The 19,929-nt window shown below is 42.0% G+C and overlaps 1 protein-coding gene and 1 long non-coding RNA gene across 4 annotated transcripts in view; one reads left to right on the top strand and one right to left on the bottom strand.

Moving 5' to 3' along the window:
- Positions 1–16,241, top strand: part of LOC148003845 (uncharacterized) — a 27,882-nt gene extending 11,641 nt beyond the window's left edge. Inside the window, exons 3-5 of one of the 2 annotated variants that reach the window (XR_015629748.1) lie at positions 32–132; positions 2,028–2,169; positions 13,242–16,241. This is a non-coding gene — a long non-coding RNA (uncharacterized LOC148003845). The remainder of the gene's footprint in view (positions 1–31; positions 133–2,027; positions 2,170–13,241) is intronic. The other variant, XR_015629749.1, reaches the window with a different exon arrangement.
- The window catches only part of Rbm44 (RNA binding motif protein 44), a 25,602-nt gene extending 5,673 nt beyond the window's left edge, over positions 1–19,929 (bottom strand). Inside the window, exons 1-12 of one of the 2 annotated variants that reach the window (NM_001419673.1) lie at positions 19,704–19,929; positions 15,620–15,710; positions 8,507–10,017; positions 8,225–8,274; positions 6,755–6,925; positions 5,700–5,883; positions 5,582–5,604; positions 5,383–5,467; positions 3,016–3,130; positions 2,328–2,456; positions 437–516; positions 267–340 (exon numbers count right to left, since the gene is read on the bottom strand). In NM_001419673.1, the coding sequence (NP_001406602.1) occupies positions 267–340; positions 437–516; positions 2,328–2,456; positions 3,016–3,130; positions 5,383–5,467; positions 5,582–5,604; positions 5,700–5,883; positions 6,755–6,925; positions 8,225–8,274; positions 8,507–10,017; positions 15,620–15,692 (2,495 nt within the window). In that variant the 5' untranslated portion in view covers positions 15,693–15,710; positions 19,704–19,929. Of the gene's footprint in view, positions 1–266; positions 341–436; positions 517–2,327; positions 2,457–3,015; positions 3,131–5,382; positions 5,486–5,581; positions 5,605–5,695; positions 5,884–6,754; positions 6,926–8,224; positions 8,275–8,506; positions 10,018–15,619; positions 15,711–19,703 lie in introns of those variants that run through there. The other variant, XR_015628862.1, reaches the window with a different exon arrangement.

The following is a 19,929-nucleotide window of genomic DNA, read 5'->3' as shown; positions in this document are numbered from 1 at the left end:
GTGTGTGTGACACTGCGTGCTGTAATCTCAGGACCCAGGATTCTGAAAACAGATCAGCAGTCTGGACAGCATGGCATAACCAGATCTCAGAAGAGAGATCCACTGGACAGAAAGATTTGGTAAGAAGTCTAGGTAGGTCCCACCGCTATCTGTTTCGTCTGTGAACACCCCCCCCCAACCCCACGAGGTGGAGCGGCCTCTGTTCCTATGTCTGTTGCACAGCAGATACACAGCAATGCATACCGACTGAACCTGGGCAACATTACCTGTAATTAGTATTAGAATCATAAATCGAAATTTCAGAAACTTGGTATTTCTGGAAATGAGACCTTAAATCAGCCTAAAAGAAGAAAAATAAAAGTTGTGAAAGGTTGAAAAAAATCACAATAATTTATAAATTTGAAAGTAAAGCCTTCCAAAGAAATTCTGGGCTTACCTCAGATACAGAAGGGCAAAGACCACCAACATGTATCAAAAAGCCTTTACCTCTTCGAAGCCGTTCAATAGTCTTCAATTCTGATTATAGAAAAAAAAATCACAGAAATGCCCACAGTGACATCTATATTTTAAAGAAAAATGGCAAACAATATTACATATTTCATTTTGTTCCCAGTTACAAAACTTACTGATTTCTGTGTGTGTGTGTGCGCGCGCGCGCGTGTGTGTGTTGAATATGCATGGACCGTATGTGCTGAAGCCAACCAACAACCCGTAGGAGGCGCCCCTCTCCGTCTACCAGAGAGATGGTGGGAATTAAACTCCAGTCATTATTAGTCTTGATGGCGGGTAAATGCACTTGCTGCCAACTTGAGTCCAATCTCTAGGACTCAAATAGTGAAAGAGAAGATGGACTGTCGAGCTGTCCTCTGACCTCCATAAGCATGCTATGGCACACACACACACGAAATAAATAAATTAAAAATCATGAAGTTAGAAGATATCAGCATTAAACTAATCATGTTGGTACACACCTGTAATCTCAGCACTGAGAAAACTGGCATGAGGACCATAAGTTCAAGGCTAGTCTGGACTACACACTGTAACCTCTTTTTAAAATGAAAACAAAATCCCGAAAAGAAAAAGCAAGCACCATAGATTGGAGTCAAGAGTCTTTTTAAGATTTCTGTCTTATTCGTGTCATCCTGAAATGAAGAGGTTGGGTTACTCTGTATCCAGTCTCTTGGAAGTTGAAGCTCACCACATGCAATGTAACCCAAAGCATCATTTCTCTCTGCCTCCGAGTGCTTAGAACAGGGATCCCACAGGTTCCTGGTACCCAGTGTCACACCGGCTGAGTCTGGTCTGCAGACTCTCTAAGCACACTACTCGCTGAGACAGCATACCAGGAAACCTCTGTAGTGGCCATGAACAATGGCAGGTACGGACCCTGTTATTACAGGATACAGAACGAGAATATGGGGGAGCAAATAACTTGATTTTAGGTATCATTAAGCTAGGATTTAGTTTCCTCCTATTTGACAGAAGTATGCAAAATTCATATGCTCTATTTTCCTGGTCTGCACTGTGGGAAGACTGGATGTGAGTGCAGAGTCCCTGCAAGCCCTCGCTCAGGACACAGAAAGTGCACACATACTTGTCTAAAGACTTCTTAGTTTCTACCTTTTATAATTCTTATGTAATAATGGAAGACCTTGACCTCCAGTTTTCCTCAGTAGTAAAAGTAGCCTCTTGAAATGGCTGTGAAAACTGAAAGGGCTATGACTGTTCTCTTAGAGGATACTGAACAAAGGTCTGTGGTCGTTTCAGTCACTCCTCTATTAAGAGATAGTATTGGGGGGTTGGGGATTTAGCTCAGCGGTAGAGCGCTTGCCTAGTGAGTGCAAGGCCCTGGGTTCGGTCCTCAGCTCCGAAAAAAAAAAAAAAGAGATAGTGTTGGATCCAGGCACAGTCCCTCATCACTATCCATACCTTGCCTTCTTCATTAATTTACTAATCTGTTTATCCATCTGGATTGTAATGTGTGTGTCCTGGAGAGAGAACAGCAAAGCTCTTTCTTCACACTTTAGATGCTGACACTGCGGTCAAGAGCTACAGGAGCAAAACAGTAGTGCCTAAGACTCAGAAGCACCTCCTACCCATCCATCTCCTCTCCTTTCTCCAGTCCAATAAAACTGCTCGGTCCGTGGGCTGAGCACTGTGTCTGAAGAGGTGAGAACTTAATCGCTACCTGTTCTTCAACAATCTCCCCCCAACTGGCCAATGTTCTTGCTTTTTAGGAATTAAAATAGGTACAAAGAGGGACAAAATACTTCTATAGCCCACCTCCCAAAAGAACATAGACAAAATAAGTAGTCTTAAGAACAAACCTAATGGATTCTTTGGATCCCAGTCCTCAGATTCTGTTATGTTTTCTTGAGTTACTGAGAAGTCAGTTCCAGTCAGCCTCTCTGTCGCATCAAACCAGTCTTCACTTGCTTCATGGACATTTTTAGACTCTAAGGCACAAGCACAAGGAACCATAACTAAACTCTTCATGTCTACCTCTCACAGCACATTTATAAACACATCTGTCAAGACAAGGGTGGCCTTTGTGTGGGACCTGGAGATGAGCAAGTCAGGTCCCTGATCCAGTCTTGTAGGCACAGAGCACAAAGCTCTTTTCAGTCTAAGGCTTCTGATTCCAGTTTCCTTAACTGAACACTGATGCTCACTGAACACTTTTGGGAGCTACCTTTATGGAATATGAACTATTTTAACATAACAAACCCATAAACACGCTGCATTACTTGTTTTCTGTTTTTATTTTATTTCATTTTTTGGTATTTGGAAACAGGGCCTCCTTACGTAGCTCTGGTTGTCCTGGAACTCACTATATGGATCAAGGTTGCCCTTGAACCCAGAGTGCTCACCTCTGCATCTTAAGTGCAGGGATTAAAGGTCTGCATCAACATGCTCGACACATTGTTTTCTGGAAGCCACACAAACAAAATCTATGTCTACATCGATATATGGATAAAGATATACTACTCAAACAATATATATTTTCATCCTTACCTTTGTCATTGAGCTTCAGGTGATTAAAATCTATGTTTATATCACAATTTTTAAAAATATTGTTCATGGGTAATTTATCTTGCTTAGGATGACTACTGTCAGATATAGAAGACATCTGAAGGTTAAATAAAAACAGAAACAAAGATAAGGACTAATAATCACGGCATTCTACTTGAGACAGGCATTTTCCCTGGCATTATTTTGCCCTCTGAATAATGAAGGCTATGACAAAAACAATCATCATCATCTGACTTTGCAGTAAAAATACCCAGAATAGCTCGTTGGATTCTATCAGTGAGAATTTGGGTTTTAATTCTGTTTACAGTGACGGTATGAGTACTATTGTTATTTGTGATTTTGAGATAGTAACATAAGTATCTCAGAGTATAAACTTTTATTTATGGGAAATAAAAACCCTATATGTAGACCTGAACTGTTCTCTACATTTAAATATTCCTGAAAGGGAGGACACTTATGAGCTAGGGTGTTCCTCAAGGATAGTATGTACTTAGAATGTGCGAGGGTTTGTGTTTGATTCTAATACAAACACCTTAAAACCAAACACCCAATCCAGACCCCAACCCTCACCACACACAAACAAAAACCCAGAGCTATTTGAAGAAAATCACAAAATAACATCAAACTAACAATAACAAGTAAGTATGTTAAACTATGAAAACAGTACCTGAACAGCACACCATCTTAAAAAACAAGCACTTAATTTAATCTTACAGGCATCATATAACTTCAGGGCTGGCGAGGTGGCTCATGGGGTAAGGATGCTAGCCACTACCTGTGACAACCTGAACTTGATCTCCAGGACCCAGAGGGTGGGAGGAGGGAATGACTGACTCCTACAAGTGTCCTCACATGTGCCCTGTGACATACATACACGCCTACACACAGTAAGTTTGACAGTTAAGAGGGTTTTTTTCTGTTTTTGTTTTGTTTGGTAGACTAGGGACGGAGCCTGATGCATGCACCCCAGTGGTACTCCTTGTATTTCAGGCTTTCCTGAGTCATCAGGCTCTTCTACAGCTACACGGCCATCAGGATAACAGCACAGACTGTTACAGTGACTAAATTATTCTAAAAATACAGGACAGATCTGAGCATATGCAATTTAGCTTTGAATCTATTACTTTTTAAAGGAGTTTTCCAGTGGGATGGTCTCTCCGTATCATTTATTTGTATACTCTCTTAGCAGAAAGCAACTATTTGAAGTATTTGACTTTTCACTCCAAACTTCAGGGAAGCAGGACTGGCTGCGTTCTTACTGGGTAAGAGAAACTCAGGCTTCTGTGGGGCTTCACAATTCTCAGCATGTTCTCTGCGCTGCCTTTCCTGATTATCCAGTCAGCGTCTCACCAGGGAGCATGAGTATACTACCCCGGATTTGCATCCCACTGCCACCATCTCCTGAGTGCTGAGAATAGGGGCATGTGGCACATGCCTGGCCTGCAGTGTGCTCATAACAATTAAACCTTGGTTGTCAAATGACAAACATTTCCCCAGGGAATAGGACAGACTAAAAAAAGCCCAAGACATATTTCATAAGGGACGAATGAACATTTTCTTTGTCCAAAGTAAAGGAAATGCTACTTTACGTCACAAACCATCAGCAGTGTGGCCCTCTGTTCACGAGGGTGTCAGCACTACACCATGGACAGTCTGGGTGCTGGGCGCACGCACTGGTGAGTTACCAGTTACTATGCCTTTCAGCTGCATCTCCCAGTTTATGAGAAATTACACGTGACCTTCCTCACTACACTGATGACAACTGCCCGAACAAGGCTGGCCTTAAGTCTACCCACCCACTCCTTCTGCTCAGTCAGTCCTCAAATGGGAGTCCAAAGAGTGAGTCAGTGGAATGGGAAGGAGGGTGTGAGGGTTTCTGAGTTACTGTTTACGTAGAGGCTATCAAAATAAGATTCAAACAGATGAGATTATGGGATGAGAGCCTAGCTAGGCAGGGTGAGGCCTCAGTTTGAGTGTGCTTTTACTCATATAAAAGGCTGGGCATGGTAGCACAGTTGTAGTTCCAGCACTGAGATCTGAGGATGACCAAGACCTTGTGAAAGCCAGGCATGGTAGTGTAGGTCTGTCATCTCAGATCTCCTACAGCAAACCAGAAAGTGGGACTAGATAATTGCCTGGAAGTCTGTAGGCCAAGTACACAATTACACAATGCATAGGTAAGCCAGAGAGCCCAGTCTCAAGGGGACTGACACCAGAGGTTGTCTTCTGACATCCTCTTACTCCCCCTCTACACATGCACATGTGGTGGCTCCTGAAAAAGAGCACCCAGGGTTGAACATGCACACACCTGCACACACCAACTTGCACATCTCCCACTCCAATTCTCACCTGGGACAAAGTCTTTAACAGGCTTGGAGAAATAGCAACTTCAGGTAAGCTTTGATTATCCAGCTCAGAATTTGCTCCTGAAAGGCTAAATAAATAAACATTCCTTAAAGAATTTATCAGTGGTCTCAAAAAGAAAGGAGAATTTAGATACATGTCTTAAATAGTTTTTAAGTTCTACACTAGATAAAACTATAATCACCTGCATGCTTCTTCTTTCATTAGCTGGAAACAAGGGAAACACAGATTAGTATACTTTGTCTCAGTCAAGTGACAGCTTTATTCTAGCATATGTCACACATACACACATACACACATACCCTGGAAGCAAAGTCGGAGAAGGCAGACAACAGCTTGGACTCCACAGACAGTGGGGGCAGCTCTTCCAGGGGTATGCCCTTGTGGACTTTTCCTTTCAAGTTCATGTACCTAGCTTTCAAGTCTTCCAGAACAGACAGCAGTGCTGTCCCTAATTCCTTCTGAGCAGAATCAGTTGGTAAATTCCTGTTCAAAGTTAAGTTCACAGAATATTACTTAGGCTCAAGTCATTCACCTAACACTAACATGGTGTCATAATTCAGTTTTAGCGGCACCAGATCCTAGATTTTACCTGTGAAGCACAGTAGATACATTTTCTAGGGTCAGTATCAGCAACCCCAACAGGAAAGCAAGAAAGAAAGTGACAGAAGCCTGACCAAACTCCACCTGACTTCCCCTTACTCAGGTAGTAAGCACACATATTTTACTGGACTAATTACCTCAACTACAATTTGTATTTGTGATGCTTTGTATGTGCTCAGCCCAGGGAGTGGCACTATTAGAAGGTGTGGTCCTACTGGAGAAGGTGTGGTCCTGCTGGAGAAGGTGTGGACTTGTAGGAGTACCACTGGGTGTGGGCTTTAAGACCCTCATCCTCGCTGCCTGGAATTCAGTCTTCTCCTAGCAGCCTTCAGATGAAGATGTAGAACTCTCAGCTCCTCCTACTCCATGCCTGCCTGGATGCTGCCATGTTCACGCTTTGATAATAAACTGAACCTGTTAGCCAGCTCCAATTAAATGTACTTATAAGAGTTACCTTGGTCATGGTGTCTGTCCACAGCAGTAAAACCCTAACTAAGACAGTATTTTGAAACAGATCTTAAAAATGTAGCCCTAGCTGGCATGGGACTTAGTCATACCCCTGCCTCTGCCTCCCAAGTGCTAGAATTATAACCACACTCAGCAGAAGAAGTTTTTTTGACAACTTATTACTTTTAAGGAAGCTGATAAATCCAGATATAGCCTATGTTTTGTCTTTCAAAAACTGAAATTAGGTTTCTAGAATAAAGGCATAGATATAAATTTTAAGGAAATACAGATTTAAATTGATGAGTACCTACTGAGCCCCGCTCTGCTCCCCATTACGAGTTTGTAAATGTGGTGACAGTGGTGGTGGCACATCTGGTAGCAAACATCCAGAAGGTGCGTCTCCGCCTTCACGGCCCTCTCTGTGGTCTTCTCACAGCACTTTGATGGCAAAGCCATCTCTTCACAGAGCTGAAATGCCCTTTAAAGTAATAGACAGTATTAGGTAAGACTCTCAACGTTTTCTACAGTAGTGACAGGCTTCTTTCTAGAATCAGAATTTAAATTTCTTCTTTTTTTCCCCCAGCTTTCAAGACAGGACTTCTCTGTAGCCCTGACTGTCCTGGAACCTGGTTTGTAGACCAGGCTGGCCTTACACTTAGAGATCTGCCTGCCCCTGCCTCCTCAGTGCTAGAATCAAAAGCATCCATTACCATCACCCAGCCAGATTTTAAATTTCTTACATTTCCCTGTCAGGTTTAATTCAATTCCTACTAAAAAGGGGACATGATAGGAGCACATGATCAGGATCAAAGCTAACAGCTCCATATAGTCTCAGAGCGGAAGCCCCCACTGCAAACTGTTTCTTCTCTCATGGAGCAGGGTCCGTCCCCACTAAGGACTCAGTCCATCCAGAGGTGATGGGTCTGTTCTCAGTCTCAGTCAAGGTCTGGGTAAGCTTTTTATAGTCACAAGCATTTAAGGCCAAAACTGTTGTTAAACGTGTTATTTAACAGAGAATAGATATGATTTACATTTTTCTTAGTTATTAAGAGTTGTTCATAAAAGCAAATACTTTATTACATAAAGCCCCAAGTCAGCCCAGTGAGAGGGCTCAGTGGGTGAAGCTGATCTGAGATCAATCCCTGAGACCATGGAGAGAATCTACTCCCACAAGTTGTCCTCTGACCTTCACATGCACCTACATTTCCACATAAAGAAATGAAATTTAAAATTTTTTAAAAGTCCAAGTCACTAGTTTTTGAAGGTTCCCTCAACTACCAGTTTCTATCTACCACTGTTTAATTTTAAATTGAATTTTATAGTTTTAGGATTACAGACGAATAAAAAAAAAAGGCCCATGATTTCAGATATGGTAATACGGCTTTCTTCCACTCTCACTTTATGGTTCTAATTGTCTTTTGGATTATTAATATATGCAAAATAAAACCGATGAGAACAGTTTAAAAATACTTCAATGTGTAGCTATTTATCTCTTCAAATATATGGCATTTCCTGAATATAATCTATGTTTAATTTATTCAAAAGAAAGAAGGGAAGTGTGTCCACTGTGGCATGAGGGAGGGGGGAGGGTGGGACTGCAGGCTCTTCACGGTGAGCTCTGACGTTCCACATTGCTCAGTATTTGCTAGAAGGAACTGCTAAAATGTAAAGTTTCTTGAAAAGTTTCTTAAAGTCTTTTTAATTCTACATGTTTAAATAAAAGAATCCTGAGCTTTTCTTTCCCATATACATGTGTGAGCTTACACAACTGACCTACCTCTCTGGATGTCTCTGTTTGTCTGGTGTTTTTCTTAATTCCAAGGAATTCTGAAAACAACATAAAATTACAAATATATAGCAAAAATGAATGCTGTACATGTAGTTCCAAAACCTTCAACAATTTTGTGACAACGGCAGCCACCAGAAGATAGCGCTGTAGTACCTATCTCCATCCCTTGAGCTAGCATCTCTCCCTGAGACCCCAGTAACGAGCCCAACCACATCTGCATAACTTGTACAATCTGAGAGTAGATTAAGAGTCTGATACTATGGATTTTACCTCATCCATGGAGTTTCCACAGTTTAAACAGTCAGTTGAGAGTGGCCTTCCTGAGTCACTTCCCAGGGCAGCCGCCCGGGCACTTCTGCACTGCTGCCCACATGACCAGTCAGTGTTACAGGCCACGCTTTGTCTGTCACGTTGCCACTCCTCAGGCTGACTCCGTCTCACTGTCTTTGTCTCTGTGGTGCTTGCTGTAGACACTACAGAAGAGCTTACATTTGCTCTGCCGCTCACATCCAGTGTCTGCTGACCTAAAGCTACACAGTTTGCTGCATCTGGCCCTGACTTAAGGCACATTTCTTTCATAAGAGAGCATGTTTTATTTGTGGCACTGCCTTGTACATGGTGTAGGCAGCTGCCCGCTACTTCTGCCTGACTATCTGTGACTGCCACCCGTGGCATCACAGGCGAGTAAAAGCCTGGCTCCGGGAGGCTATTGTACTGCAAAGAGCCACAGAGGGAAATGACTGAGTCATCGAGAACATACGGCCCAGAAAGCTGGTGAGCATCGAGAGCCTTCAGGGGTGTCTCAAGGGCGTGGTCCTGGGGAAACATAGCATTCTCAGGGTGCTGTAATGCTCTGTTCTGGAAAATTCTATCTCCATAGAAGTCTTTACCTTCAATCGTCTGAGACTTCATTTCTTTGGCATAAACTAGAGGTTCAGGTACTTTCTGAGAGTTTAAAGGAGAACTGCTTCTCTGTAAAATGTCATCAAATGTTTTGTGATATGTTAAACCAACTTCTTGCTCCTTATATTTTTCATATTTTGGCTCATGATATTCTTTTAACATATCAGAACTCGGAGATGTAGAGACTTGAGGCGAACATTTTGGTGAAAAACCATTAAGTGACTCCAAAAAGGGGATAGGACCACTCTCTAATTTACCACGATTAACTTCTAAATTGCCGCCACATTTAAAGGTATAGCTTGATGTTCTCCACTCACTAACATCCAGACTAGACCTGCTCACTGTCTTCGCTGGGTCAACCGCTAAATGTGCGCTCAGGCACTCCAGCTCTGCGCTGTGGTACTCCTGCTGCGAGTCTTCACGCACATCGCTCTTCTGCATGTCTCCACAGGCAGAGCCCAGCGCCTCACAGCTCCTTCCCAATCCGATGTCATTATTACCTTGAGGTCCAAAAGTGTCAAAAAACACCTCCACTCTTTCGTGTACTTCAGGATCTAATTCTGAATATAAATGCAAAATATTTTCATCCTTGAGTTTTGATTCTGAATAATGGATAGAATAGGTCTCATTCAAAAAAGCATACTCAATATTGTCCTCAAATTCACTTGACTGGGAGAAAAGATTCTCTACGTTAGTATCTTGAGTTTCTGAAAATGACAGTTCTGACAAATCTCTCTTGTCAACACTGCTGTTCTCTTTGACATTAGTCCTTTCATCTGTTGTCAAGGAGTCCCCTTCACCATCAGGAAAGGTCAATTTGACTCTGTTGCAACCATTGGAAAATAACATATTTTCTTTCTTAGGATAATAAAGTTTATCTGTTCAAAACAGTAAAACAGAGAGTATGTTAACATTACTATTGAAACTAAACACTGGTAAAGCCTCGACATAATCTGGTCCTGGCTCCTCCAAGTCCTGGACCACTTTTTACATCATCAATGACAAACACAAACATTGCTTGTAGCAACTAAAACAAATTTAAACCCACCTCCCAGGTAAGCACGCTACAGCCCTAGCCCCATTGTGACAAGTTATTAAAGGTGGGCCATTAGAGATACATAGAATTAGATGAGGCCATGAGGGCGGGGCTCTCAGGATAGGGTTAGTCCTCAAAATGTAACAGAGCATTTCTCTTTTGCTGTTAAGTCACATTTCACATTAAGAGACATCATTTTCCAGCTAGAAAGTGACTCCTCAGGAGGATCTGACCATCCTGGCATCTGAACCTCACACTCTTGGCTCCAAAACCATAAGAAAATAATCTACAGTTGTTTAACCCACTTAATTGATGGTGTTTTGTTATAGCTATCCCAGATGACACAGTGTCAAGACTCTTCCTGAACTCTTTCAATGGCGAGAGGCCTTTTCTTTATAGGGCAGCCACTTCACTTGTGGATATGACTAATAAGCTTTAACAGATTATGGGCTATCTGCTGTGTCCACTGTACGCCATGTACATGAAAGCAGAGGACACTGGTGCTACACCTGCAACTTACGGCTTTCCTCAGGGTCAGAGATAAGCACATGCACACACACAAAACCAACCACAGTTAAAAGACAAACATTGACCATCGTGGCTGATGGCACAGCTGAATCTGAGGAGGAAGTGGGGGCAGAGTTTGGGGAAAACTTTAGCAAGTGCAGCTGGCTGTGTGAACTCAGACCTTGCAGGAACTGATAATCCAGCCTGCAAGAGGAGAAGAGGTGTCTGAGAGGAGAATATGGAACCCGTAAGGCCTTTCATAGGGTTCTAAGATATCTGGCTCTTCTCCTAAGGCAAGAGAAAACCAGGGCAAATCCCTTCAAAGGGTAGTGGTCATGTGCCTGAGATGGAAATGTAGAGACTTCTTGTGAGCAAGAAGCATGGAAAGTGAAGGCAGGTAGACCAAGAGTAGAGGCAAGAGAAGTAAGAGAAGGATACTGTTAACAGACACTTAAATGTATGCAGAAGTGACACAAAACTCTTATAGGGTAGTAATTACTCTTGTTCCAACACATTCTGGAACTTTCTATTTCATTTTACTAAACGCACACTTAGCTCACTTTATTTCATGACCCACTGATTGGCCACTACCTGCTTAAGTACCACTCTAAGATTCACTGGGCACTCCATCTGAACATCTGAACTGGAATATTTATCACTAAAGAGAGGGGCTACCATGGACTGTAGGTTGATGTCTATATGCTGGTGAAGACTGGCACAAGTTAGGTTAAGGTCATGATTGACAGTAAAAAAAAAAAAAAAAAAAGGCAGGGACAAAGCTTTTGTAACAGGAGAGAAGGGGAAGGAAGGAGAATCAAGATGGAGACAGAAAATGATGACCCAGATCCAGGTGGTATTAAATTGCCAATGTAGGTTATATATATTTCTTTTTTTTTTTTTTTTTTCGGAGCTGGGGACCGAACCCAGGGCCTTGCGCTTCCTAGGTAAGCGCTCTACCACTGAGCTAAATCCCCAGCCCCTATATATTTCTTAAGGGATAGATTTCTGTAGGCAAAGATATCTTCTCTTCTCTAGGTGGGCGGTTTATATCCTATCGATGGGTTGTGAGTTTATTGTGTGGATGAATTGTGGATTGAGAATTTAACACATAAACCTGATTGCTGGGTTGCAGTTTGGTGCTTGAATGGGTTAAGAGGTCCTCAAGAGGGTACTTGTGGACAGTATGGAGCCGCTGAGATAAAAGCTCCCTGCAGTGCTATGTGGTCCCACAGGTGACAGCACTGGTGTGGAATAAAAGGCTCTGGCATCTTTTAATATTTACTGCAACAGGTGGTGAACCATCATGCCAGGCAAGAATCCACTAAAAATTAAAGATTTTCAGAGTCAGAAAGTTTTATTTTCTAAGTCAGAGAGGGCCAGCGCCATGTTGAGTCACAGGAAACTTAAACAAAAGGAACACAGAGGAAGTCTGCTTGCAGACTGCTGTGAAAAGTGCAGGCTATCCTGAACACAGAGAATGAGAAACTAGAAGCTGCCTGCTTCTTTAGCAAAGTTTGTTTGGAAAATGATTTTAGGTTTGGTTTCATTATTTTAAAGATGGTATAAAGATATGATGTTTAGTTTTATTAAGTCTTTCAGGAGAATATTGGGCTAAAATCCTGGTTAGACAAACTGCCTGTTAGTCACTAACTCCCAAGTAGAAAGTGGTGATATTTGCTACATTTAAAAGTTATTAAAAAAAATAGAAGTCTGTACACCAGGCAGAGTGAATACAGACATATATTATAGAAGTTATTAATAAATAAAAGTTAGAGAGCTTAGCAGAGATGTCTATTGGGCTAAAATTCTGGTTTGACAAGTTGCTTACTTTTTTTTTTTTAAAGATTTATTTATTTTATGTATTTTTGTACACAGCTGCTGTCTTCAGACACACCAGAAGGAGGCATCAGATCTCATTACAGATGGTTGTGAGCCACCATGTGGTTGCTGGGAATTGAACTCAGGACCTAAGGAAGAGCAGTCAGTGCTCTTAACCGTTGAGCCATCTCTCCAGCCCCAAGTTGCTTACTTCTTATTGGTATTAATAAAAGTGTGATTAAATTGTTTTATGAATTACCCCGCTATGCCATATGGCTCGTTGATGCCGGTTAGTGAGGGTTTGTGGTTATTTTTAAAATTACCACAGCAGGAGGCTCATATTCTCTTAAATGGGCTCCATGGGAATTTTGAGTTGATTTCCTGACCTGACAGATTAAAAAGGCCTAACAGGCTCATACAAAATTGTTTAGTTTACTTCAGTTTCTTAAATTCTTTTAATTTTCATAATGGGTGTGCTTTTGAGTCTTGTGGTTATATTATTTCTCTGGAAGAGAGTGTAAGATACAAGGTTTTCTGGTTACAGACTAAAGAACATGCTGTTTTGGGAGAAAGGCTTTTTTGTCTTTGTGTTTTTAAAAAGTGTGGTCAGGCTCTGGACACCTTCCAGAGTTATACTGAGTAGATTTCAAAGAGGTCGACCTCCTGAAAAACTATATTCAAGAGAATCAAATAAAAGATATCTCGATACTAAATGTTTATTTTGAGATTTATGTATTGCAGAATGTACAGCTGGAGAAGCTCGTCTTCAGAATGACCTGGCCTGCTTGGATTCCTCATCTCAGGGACTTTCAGTCAGATCCAGTCAAGAAAGACATCAGGCTACAACAACTCCCCCATTTTCACTACCCCCCAACACCCAAGGACATCTCAACACCGTGAAGATATTGCTTGAAGAAGCTATTTAAGAGTCATCGCCCAGGTTCCCTAAACTTTAGGAGGCTAAAAATGGTTATTCTAAGGTTGTCTTTCTAGAAAATTTAGAAATGGTCATAATTTAACAGGGATTGTAAACCATAATCTCATTTGGTAGAAATCCTTATATTTGTTACTAAGCTAAAGTTATAATCTTTTATATTGGTACAGAATTTTTTTGATATAAGTTTAGATTTTCTTTAGATGGATTTCTTATCAATTTAAAATTAAAATTAATATTGTCACTCTCATATATAGACATGGTGCCTATCAACAGATTGAAGTATACAAGGCTTATACCCAGTTCTTTACTGCTATTACACAACTAATCTGAGATGACTACACATATGAGTTAAGGGCCAGATAGCAAATTCATGGCTCTAAGTTTATTGTTAGAATGCTTTCAAGATAATTTATTAAGACAATTAATGGACTACAGTCCAGATTACTTACATACATGGTTTTCAGAAACATCAGAAATCCACAAAATATGACATTTATTATAATGTATCATTTGTTGAGATATGTGTGCTCCTAAGAGCTGCCTTGTGGATTTCATGAGGAAACTGAGCATCTCTACCTTGAGGAGAGGTAGGACTTTGGATTTCATGAGGAAACTGAGCATCTCTACCTTGAGGAGAGGTAGGACTTTGGATTTCATGAGGAAACTGAGCATCTCTACCTTGAGGAGAGGTAGGACTTTGACTAGGGAGTAGTTATTCATTTACAGACAAAACGCTGTCCAGAAAAGGACACTCTGCAGAATAGCTGGCTGATAACCTCTGCTGAGCAGGAATCATCAACCCTTCATAATTCTGCATTTCAAAAGTCTGTCAGATGACCCTAGGCTAAAGACTTGCCCTCACGTTTTTGCTAAAAAGGGACTGTGCAAGTAGATAATTGTCTCTTCAACCTGCCTCAGTTCGGGAAGCCATGTTAGGCTTCCTATATTATCAGACGACATTGGTTGTTCTCATATTTCTGATGGGGTTGAAACTAGTTATAGTCTCATAGCCTACCCAGGCTGTTTAACTTTGAGAATACATTTTTAATTAGTTATCAGATAGTATACAAGCTAACCAGGACATAACTAAATGTTCTGTTTACCTGGAAAAATGTTAGACTGGGTGTTAGTTATATTTTATGCTTTGTAAATTACAAATGATAATAGTTGTGCTCAGCTTACATTTGAGAGAAAAGTTTTTTTTAATTAGACAGAAAGGGTGAAGTATAGGTTGATGTCTATATGCAAATGATTCTGGCACAAGTTAGGTCAAGTTACTTGGACAGTAAAAAAATAAGGTGGGAACAAAGCTTTTGTAAGGCGGGAGAGAAGGGGAAGGAGGAGAATCAAGATAGAGACAGAGAAGGAAGACCCAGATCTGGGTGGTCTTGAATTACCCTAGGTAGTTATGTATATTTCTTAAGGGATGGATTTCTATAGGCAAATTTATCTTATCTAGGTGGGTGGTTTATATCCTTTTCAATTGGTTGTGAGTATATTATATGGATGTACTGGACTGAGAATTTAACATATAAATCTGATTGATAAATTACAGCTTATTGAGTCCTGAATTTACTGGGTTGTTGGGAGTATGTGCAGAGTGTGTGGTAGGGAGCTGTGATATGCTGGCCCATGATGGACTTCTAAAGCCCTGATTTTACCGTGTTGCTGGAAACAGAGAGTTTGCCGGGAGAGATACTAACCAGAGATAATTATGGTTAGTTCCATTTGGTCCCCAGGTGCTGGAACTAACCCTAGAGACCAGCATGGCCAGGCGCCACACTGGGACGGCCCATGGACCACCTAGGTCAGAGAGTACTGTGGGGCAGAGTGGAGCCACTGAGATAGAGGGCCACGCAGTGCCATGGGGCCCCATGGATAATGGCACTAGAGAGTGCAAGATACCCCACAGTGCCATGGGGCCCTATGCTAGCGGGGATAAAAGGTAGCTGGTATTTTTAATATTTACTCCAACAATGGACTTACAAGGTTTGTGTCTTTTGCCCTTTCCATTACATGATAAAAACAATTTGCACAGCTACCAAAAACTCATGAGGGAATTGGCAAAGTTAAAAAATGTACCGAATTGTCCCAGCTTATTGTGCAGGCTTTAAAACAGCCACCCTGAATAAAACCTTTGGTTACAAAATGCCCCCTTCGCCAACAGTTGTGCAATCCTTACCGTTTTGGAGGTGTCCTCCATTTTTGTGGTAGCTTTTATCAGAATCTGTTTCTACCACTGCAGTGGCCTGCATAGTTCAAAGATGTACGTTCTAGGAAAGGTATAACATCGAGCTATTAGTATACTTGACACAGAGTTATACAACTTAGAAATAAGCAAAGCAGCAGTTATAGTAAAAGATTCTAATATCAGAGAGACGGTAAACATTAAAGCATTGAATAACCTTTATTTTTTTAATTATTATTTTCATTAGTTTTGGACAGAGTCTTATGTATACCAAACTAGTCTCAAGTTCACTATGTAGCTAAGATGACCTTGATTCTTTGGCCCAGTGTCTCCTAACTGTCGAGTACTGAAAATATAGGTGTATCTGACTTATGGAGTACTGTGGATTAAATCCAGGATTTTGTGTAAACACTGTAACTAAGCTAAATCTCTAGCCTTTTTGAATAATTGATTTAAGTGTGAATTTTTAAAAATATGAATTTACAACTATGTAAAAAGTGTAAGCAAGACATAGGACAGTCTTTCAAATTTCTATAGTATATGAGATATAAGGTCAGGTATCTTAAGTCATTGTTCTATTGCTGTGAAGAGACACAATTTCCAAGGTGACCCTTATAAAAGAAAACATATAACTGGGGCCAGCTAGCTTACAATTTCAGAGGTTTGGTCCACTGTCATTGTGGCAGGAAGCAAGGCCGGGGGCAGGTAGACATGGTGCAGGAGAAGCTGCTGAGAGTCCCATATCCTGACCCACAGGCAGCAGGAAGAGAGAGTCTGGATCTGGCTGGGCATTTGAAACTTCAAAAAGTGACTATGCCTGGGAGGCCACATTGGTAATCCTACCAAAGAGTTCTACCCGCTGGTGACTAAATATCAAACGAGCCTATGTGGCCATTCTTAGTCAATCACCACAGTGGGACCATCAAGATGTCCATGAAGACTAATCTGACTCTGTTGCCAAATTGTTTCCTGAGCAATCTGTAGCACTATGAAGACCCAACCCTGCAGGAGCTGAGGAGAGTAACATGGTCATGCTGCAAGCCTGAGGATCTACATTCAGATCCCCAGCATCCAGGAGCACCCAAGGCACTGTAGACAGCCACAAAGACTCTTTATTTAGTTTGCTGCAAGTGACAAAGCTAATTTCCAAGATCCCCTTATTTCCAAAATTAAAAAAAAAGTTTTGTCTTGTCTGATATGTTTAACTGGTTTTTCAATTTTTTGTTTGTTTTTTAACCCAAAGCAGCATAGGTAGGATATTTATTGAAATAATTTTAGGTGTGTCTAAGGCTTTGGTCTGCAAACTTCATTTGCATATAATGAAGAAAAAAGAGAGAGAACAGGGAGAGATGAAGATGGATCTAAAAAACTAAAAGGTAGCTGGGCAGTGACAGCAGTCCACACCTCTAATCATAGCACTCGGGAGGCAGAGGCAGGCAGATCTGAGTTTGAGGCCAGCCTGGTCTACAGAGTGAGTTCCAGGACAGCCAGGGCTACAAAGGGATACCCTGTCTCAAAAACCAAACCAAACCAAACCAAACCAACAAGAAACCCCAAACCACCACCTACCCAGCCCCAAAGGACAAGTAGAATGGCTCCGCTACTAACGTCCTAGCCATGCAAGCCTGACAGCCCTTTAGAGCCACAGAGCTTCATACCACTAAGGTAAAAGTGAGAACCAACTCCATCAAGGTGTCCTCTGACCCTCACACGAGCTGTAGTATGTATGTACATTTGCTGTCCCTTTTTGTTGGTCTATCTCTCTTACACACTTAGACATGACTGATTCTAGAGATCTCACACTAACTGCACCTCTCCTTCCACAGTCCTCTTTCTTCCAGAGAATATAGGAACTGGCAAAAATGTCAGTCAAAGTTGCCCGACACTGACTGTGAGCTGTGTACTTTGGAAAGAGATACAGTTCACCATGGAGCAGCCCGAGTGACACAGGAGGTTGGGAAATGCCATAGCTCTGGATCACTGATATTTCATGGCCATGCTGCTGTGGCATTCTGGTGCACTGCAGGGTCCATGCTCACTGAACTGGCAGGATATCCTTGAGAAGCACCTCTGAGACTCCTTTCACCATTACCCAACAGAGCTACTGGATTTCTATGGCTCATTTTGTCTCATGGGAAGCAAAGTTACTGGGGGTCCTGTGCTTTCTGTAGACTAAAAGTTCACATGTTTGTTACAAAACAAAGTGTCTTTTTAGTGTCTGTCTGCTTGTTATTCAGAAGGGCACTGGAGGACAAACTCCCCCAGTGCACAGCAATGTGGCTTAGCCTAGGGTGTGGTTGGGGGGCTAACAAGGGCGTGGAGACTGGGGACATAGTTGTCTTAGGGTCACTACTGCTGTGCTGAAACACCATAACCAAAGCCACTCAGAGAGGAAAGAGTTTGTTTGGCTTACATTTCCATATTGGTGCTCATCATGAAAGGAAGTCAGGACAGGAACTCAAATAGGGCAGGAATCTGGAGGCAGGAATTCATGCAGGGGCCAAGGAGAGATGTTGTTTACTGGTTTGTTCAGCTTGCTTTCTCAAAGAATCCAGGACCACCTGCCCAGGGATGGCACCACCATGGGCTGGGCCTCCCATGGCTGTCACTAAGAAAATGCCCTATAGGCTGCCTGTAGGCCCAATCTTATGGAAGCACTTTCTCTATTCAGGTTCCCTCTTCTCTGGTGACTCTAGCTTGACAAGTTGACATAAACTAGCCAGCACAATGGCTGAGGGGCTGACAAACAGAACTTCAATTTTGACAAATTGTGCTGTGCTTGGATAAATGGGAGTCTAGTACAACTTCTGTCCCAGTGTGGCTGCCCTTGCAATACTCAATCTTACTCCCAACCTGAGACTTGAATTTGATACTTTTTAAAAAACAAAACAAAACAAAACAATTTTAATTTAGAAATATATAACATCTTAGAAGAAAGAAAAACACTTGAGAATATTGGCTCTTTTTTTCTTTATGAGGAGAAAGTATTCAGCCACAATAATGTTATCAGTAGGGATGTAGACCAGTTTCACAAGGAAGCCAGTGAATCCCATGATAACAAATGCTCTCGATGTGACCATGGCGATCTTCTAGGATCCTTTTCTATTAGGGTTGGCGCATCCTTTAACTAATCAAAATTGCATCTTTTACCAACTGTCAACTTGAATAGACCTGGAACGACCTGATCCATGACTGCTTATGGGATGGTGGCTTACGGTGACAGAGGCACATAGCACCAGAGTGGAATGAACAAAGCAGAGAGCCTGGGGCTTGGTACTTTCTATTGGCTATTATCTAGAAATACTTTCTTGGAAGAATATGGTTTCCATGGAGTCTCAAGTTCGGTTCTGAGAGCTCCTGGTTGCTCATGAGGGAGGACAAACAGTTGAGCATGCTGTTGCTTCCTCCCAAGTTGTATTATTGACTATTGATCAAAGAGGGACAACACATTACAAAGAAACATAAACCACTAACCTATTGGCAATATTAAAGCAAAAATAGAGGACTATAACAGTTTCTCTAACAAATCTGACACTTCAATAGTCTCTTAGCTCCTAAGGAGATTAAATCTATATTTAAAAACTCCTCATCAAAGACAAGGACAGGTGTGGATTGTGCTGATGAACTCTTACAATCGACAGAAATAAACCCAGAATTCAATCTTATGATGTGAGGAAAAAGGGAAGACTTACCAGCATGCTTTTACCAGAACTAGCATAATCTTTAAAAAAAAAAAAAATCACTTACGTGTACAGATGTGTGCCTGCATGTCTGTATGTGCACCATGTGTGTGCAGATGCCAGAGACCAACCTTCGTTGATTTCCAGAACATTTGACCTCAGCGACAACACGATACGTGTGGGAAATTAGTGCCCACAAGTCTCTCTAGTCACAGTCACAATAACCAGGCTTGTGGCAAGCCTGGCTCAGTGGCAGAGCCCTTGCCTAGCATGTAAGAGCCCTGGGTTCCATCCCCAGCATCGCACCAATAGATGTGTCGAGGCTAGCCAGAGCTACCTAAACCCTTGTCTTACAAACAAGGGACCCGCTACAAGAACGAGCAAGAGCAAACTACTACCTTGGTGGTGGGATCACAGATGCCACTGACCGGCGCTTTGCTGCAGGGTAACACCGGCTGGAACAGGCTCCCAGACGCACTTGCCCAGGGTGGGGGTGAGGGTGAGGGTGAGGCTGTGGTGTCTCGCCTCGCCAGGCTCACCATAAGCATCGCCTGTCGCCTGTGTCCCTGCCGTCGAACCACTCCTCCAGGTTGCTCTCGCTGCCTCCTCTGCTTTCCAACGAGT

Source organism: Rattus norvegicus, chromosome 9, assembly GCF_021556685.1.
Source record: "Rattus norvegicus strain SHRSP/BbbUtx chromosome 9, alternate assembly SHRSP_T2T, whole genome shotgun sequence".
NCBI classification, from domain to species: Eukaryota; Metazoa; Chordata; class Mammalia; order Rodentia; family Muridae; genus Rattus; species Rattus norvegicus.
The sequence above is the reverse complement of the archived record's forward strand: the minus strand, read 5'-3'. Positions and strand labels throughout refer to the sequence as shown.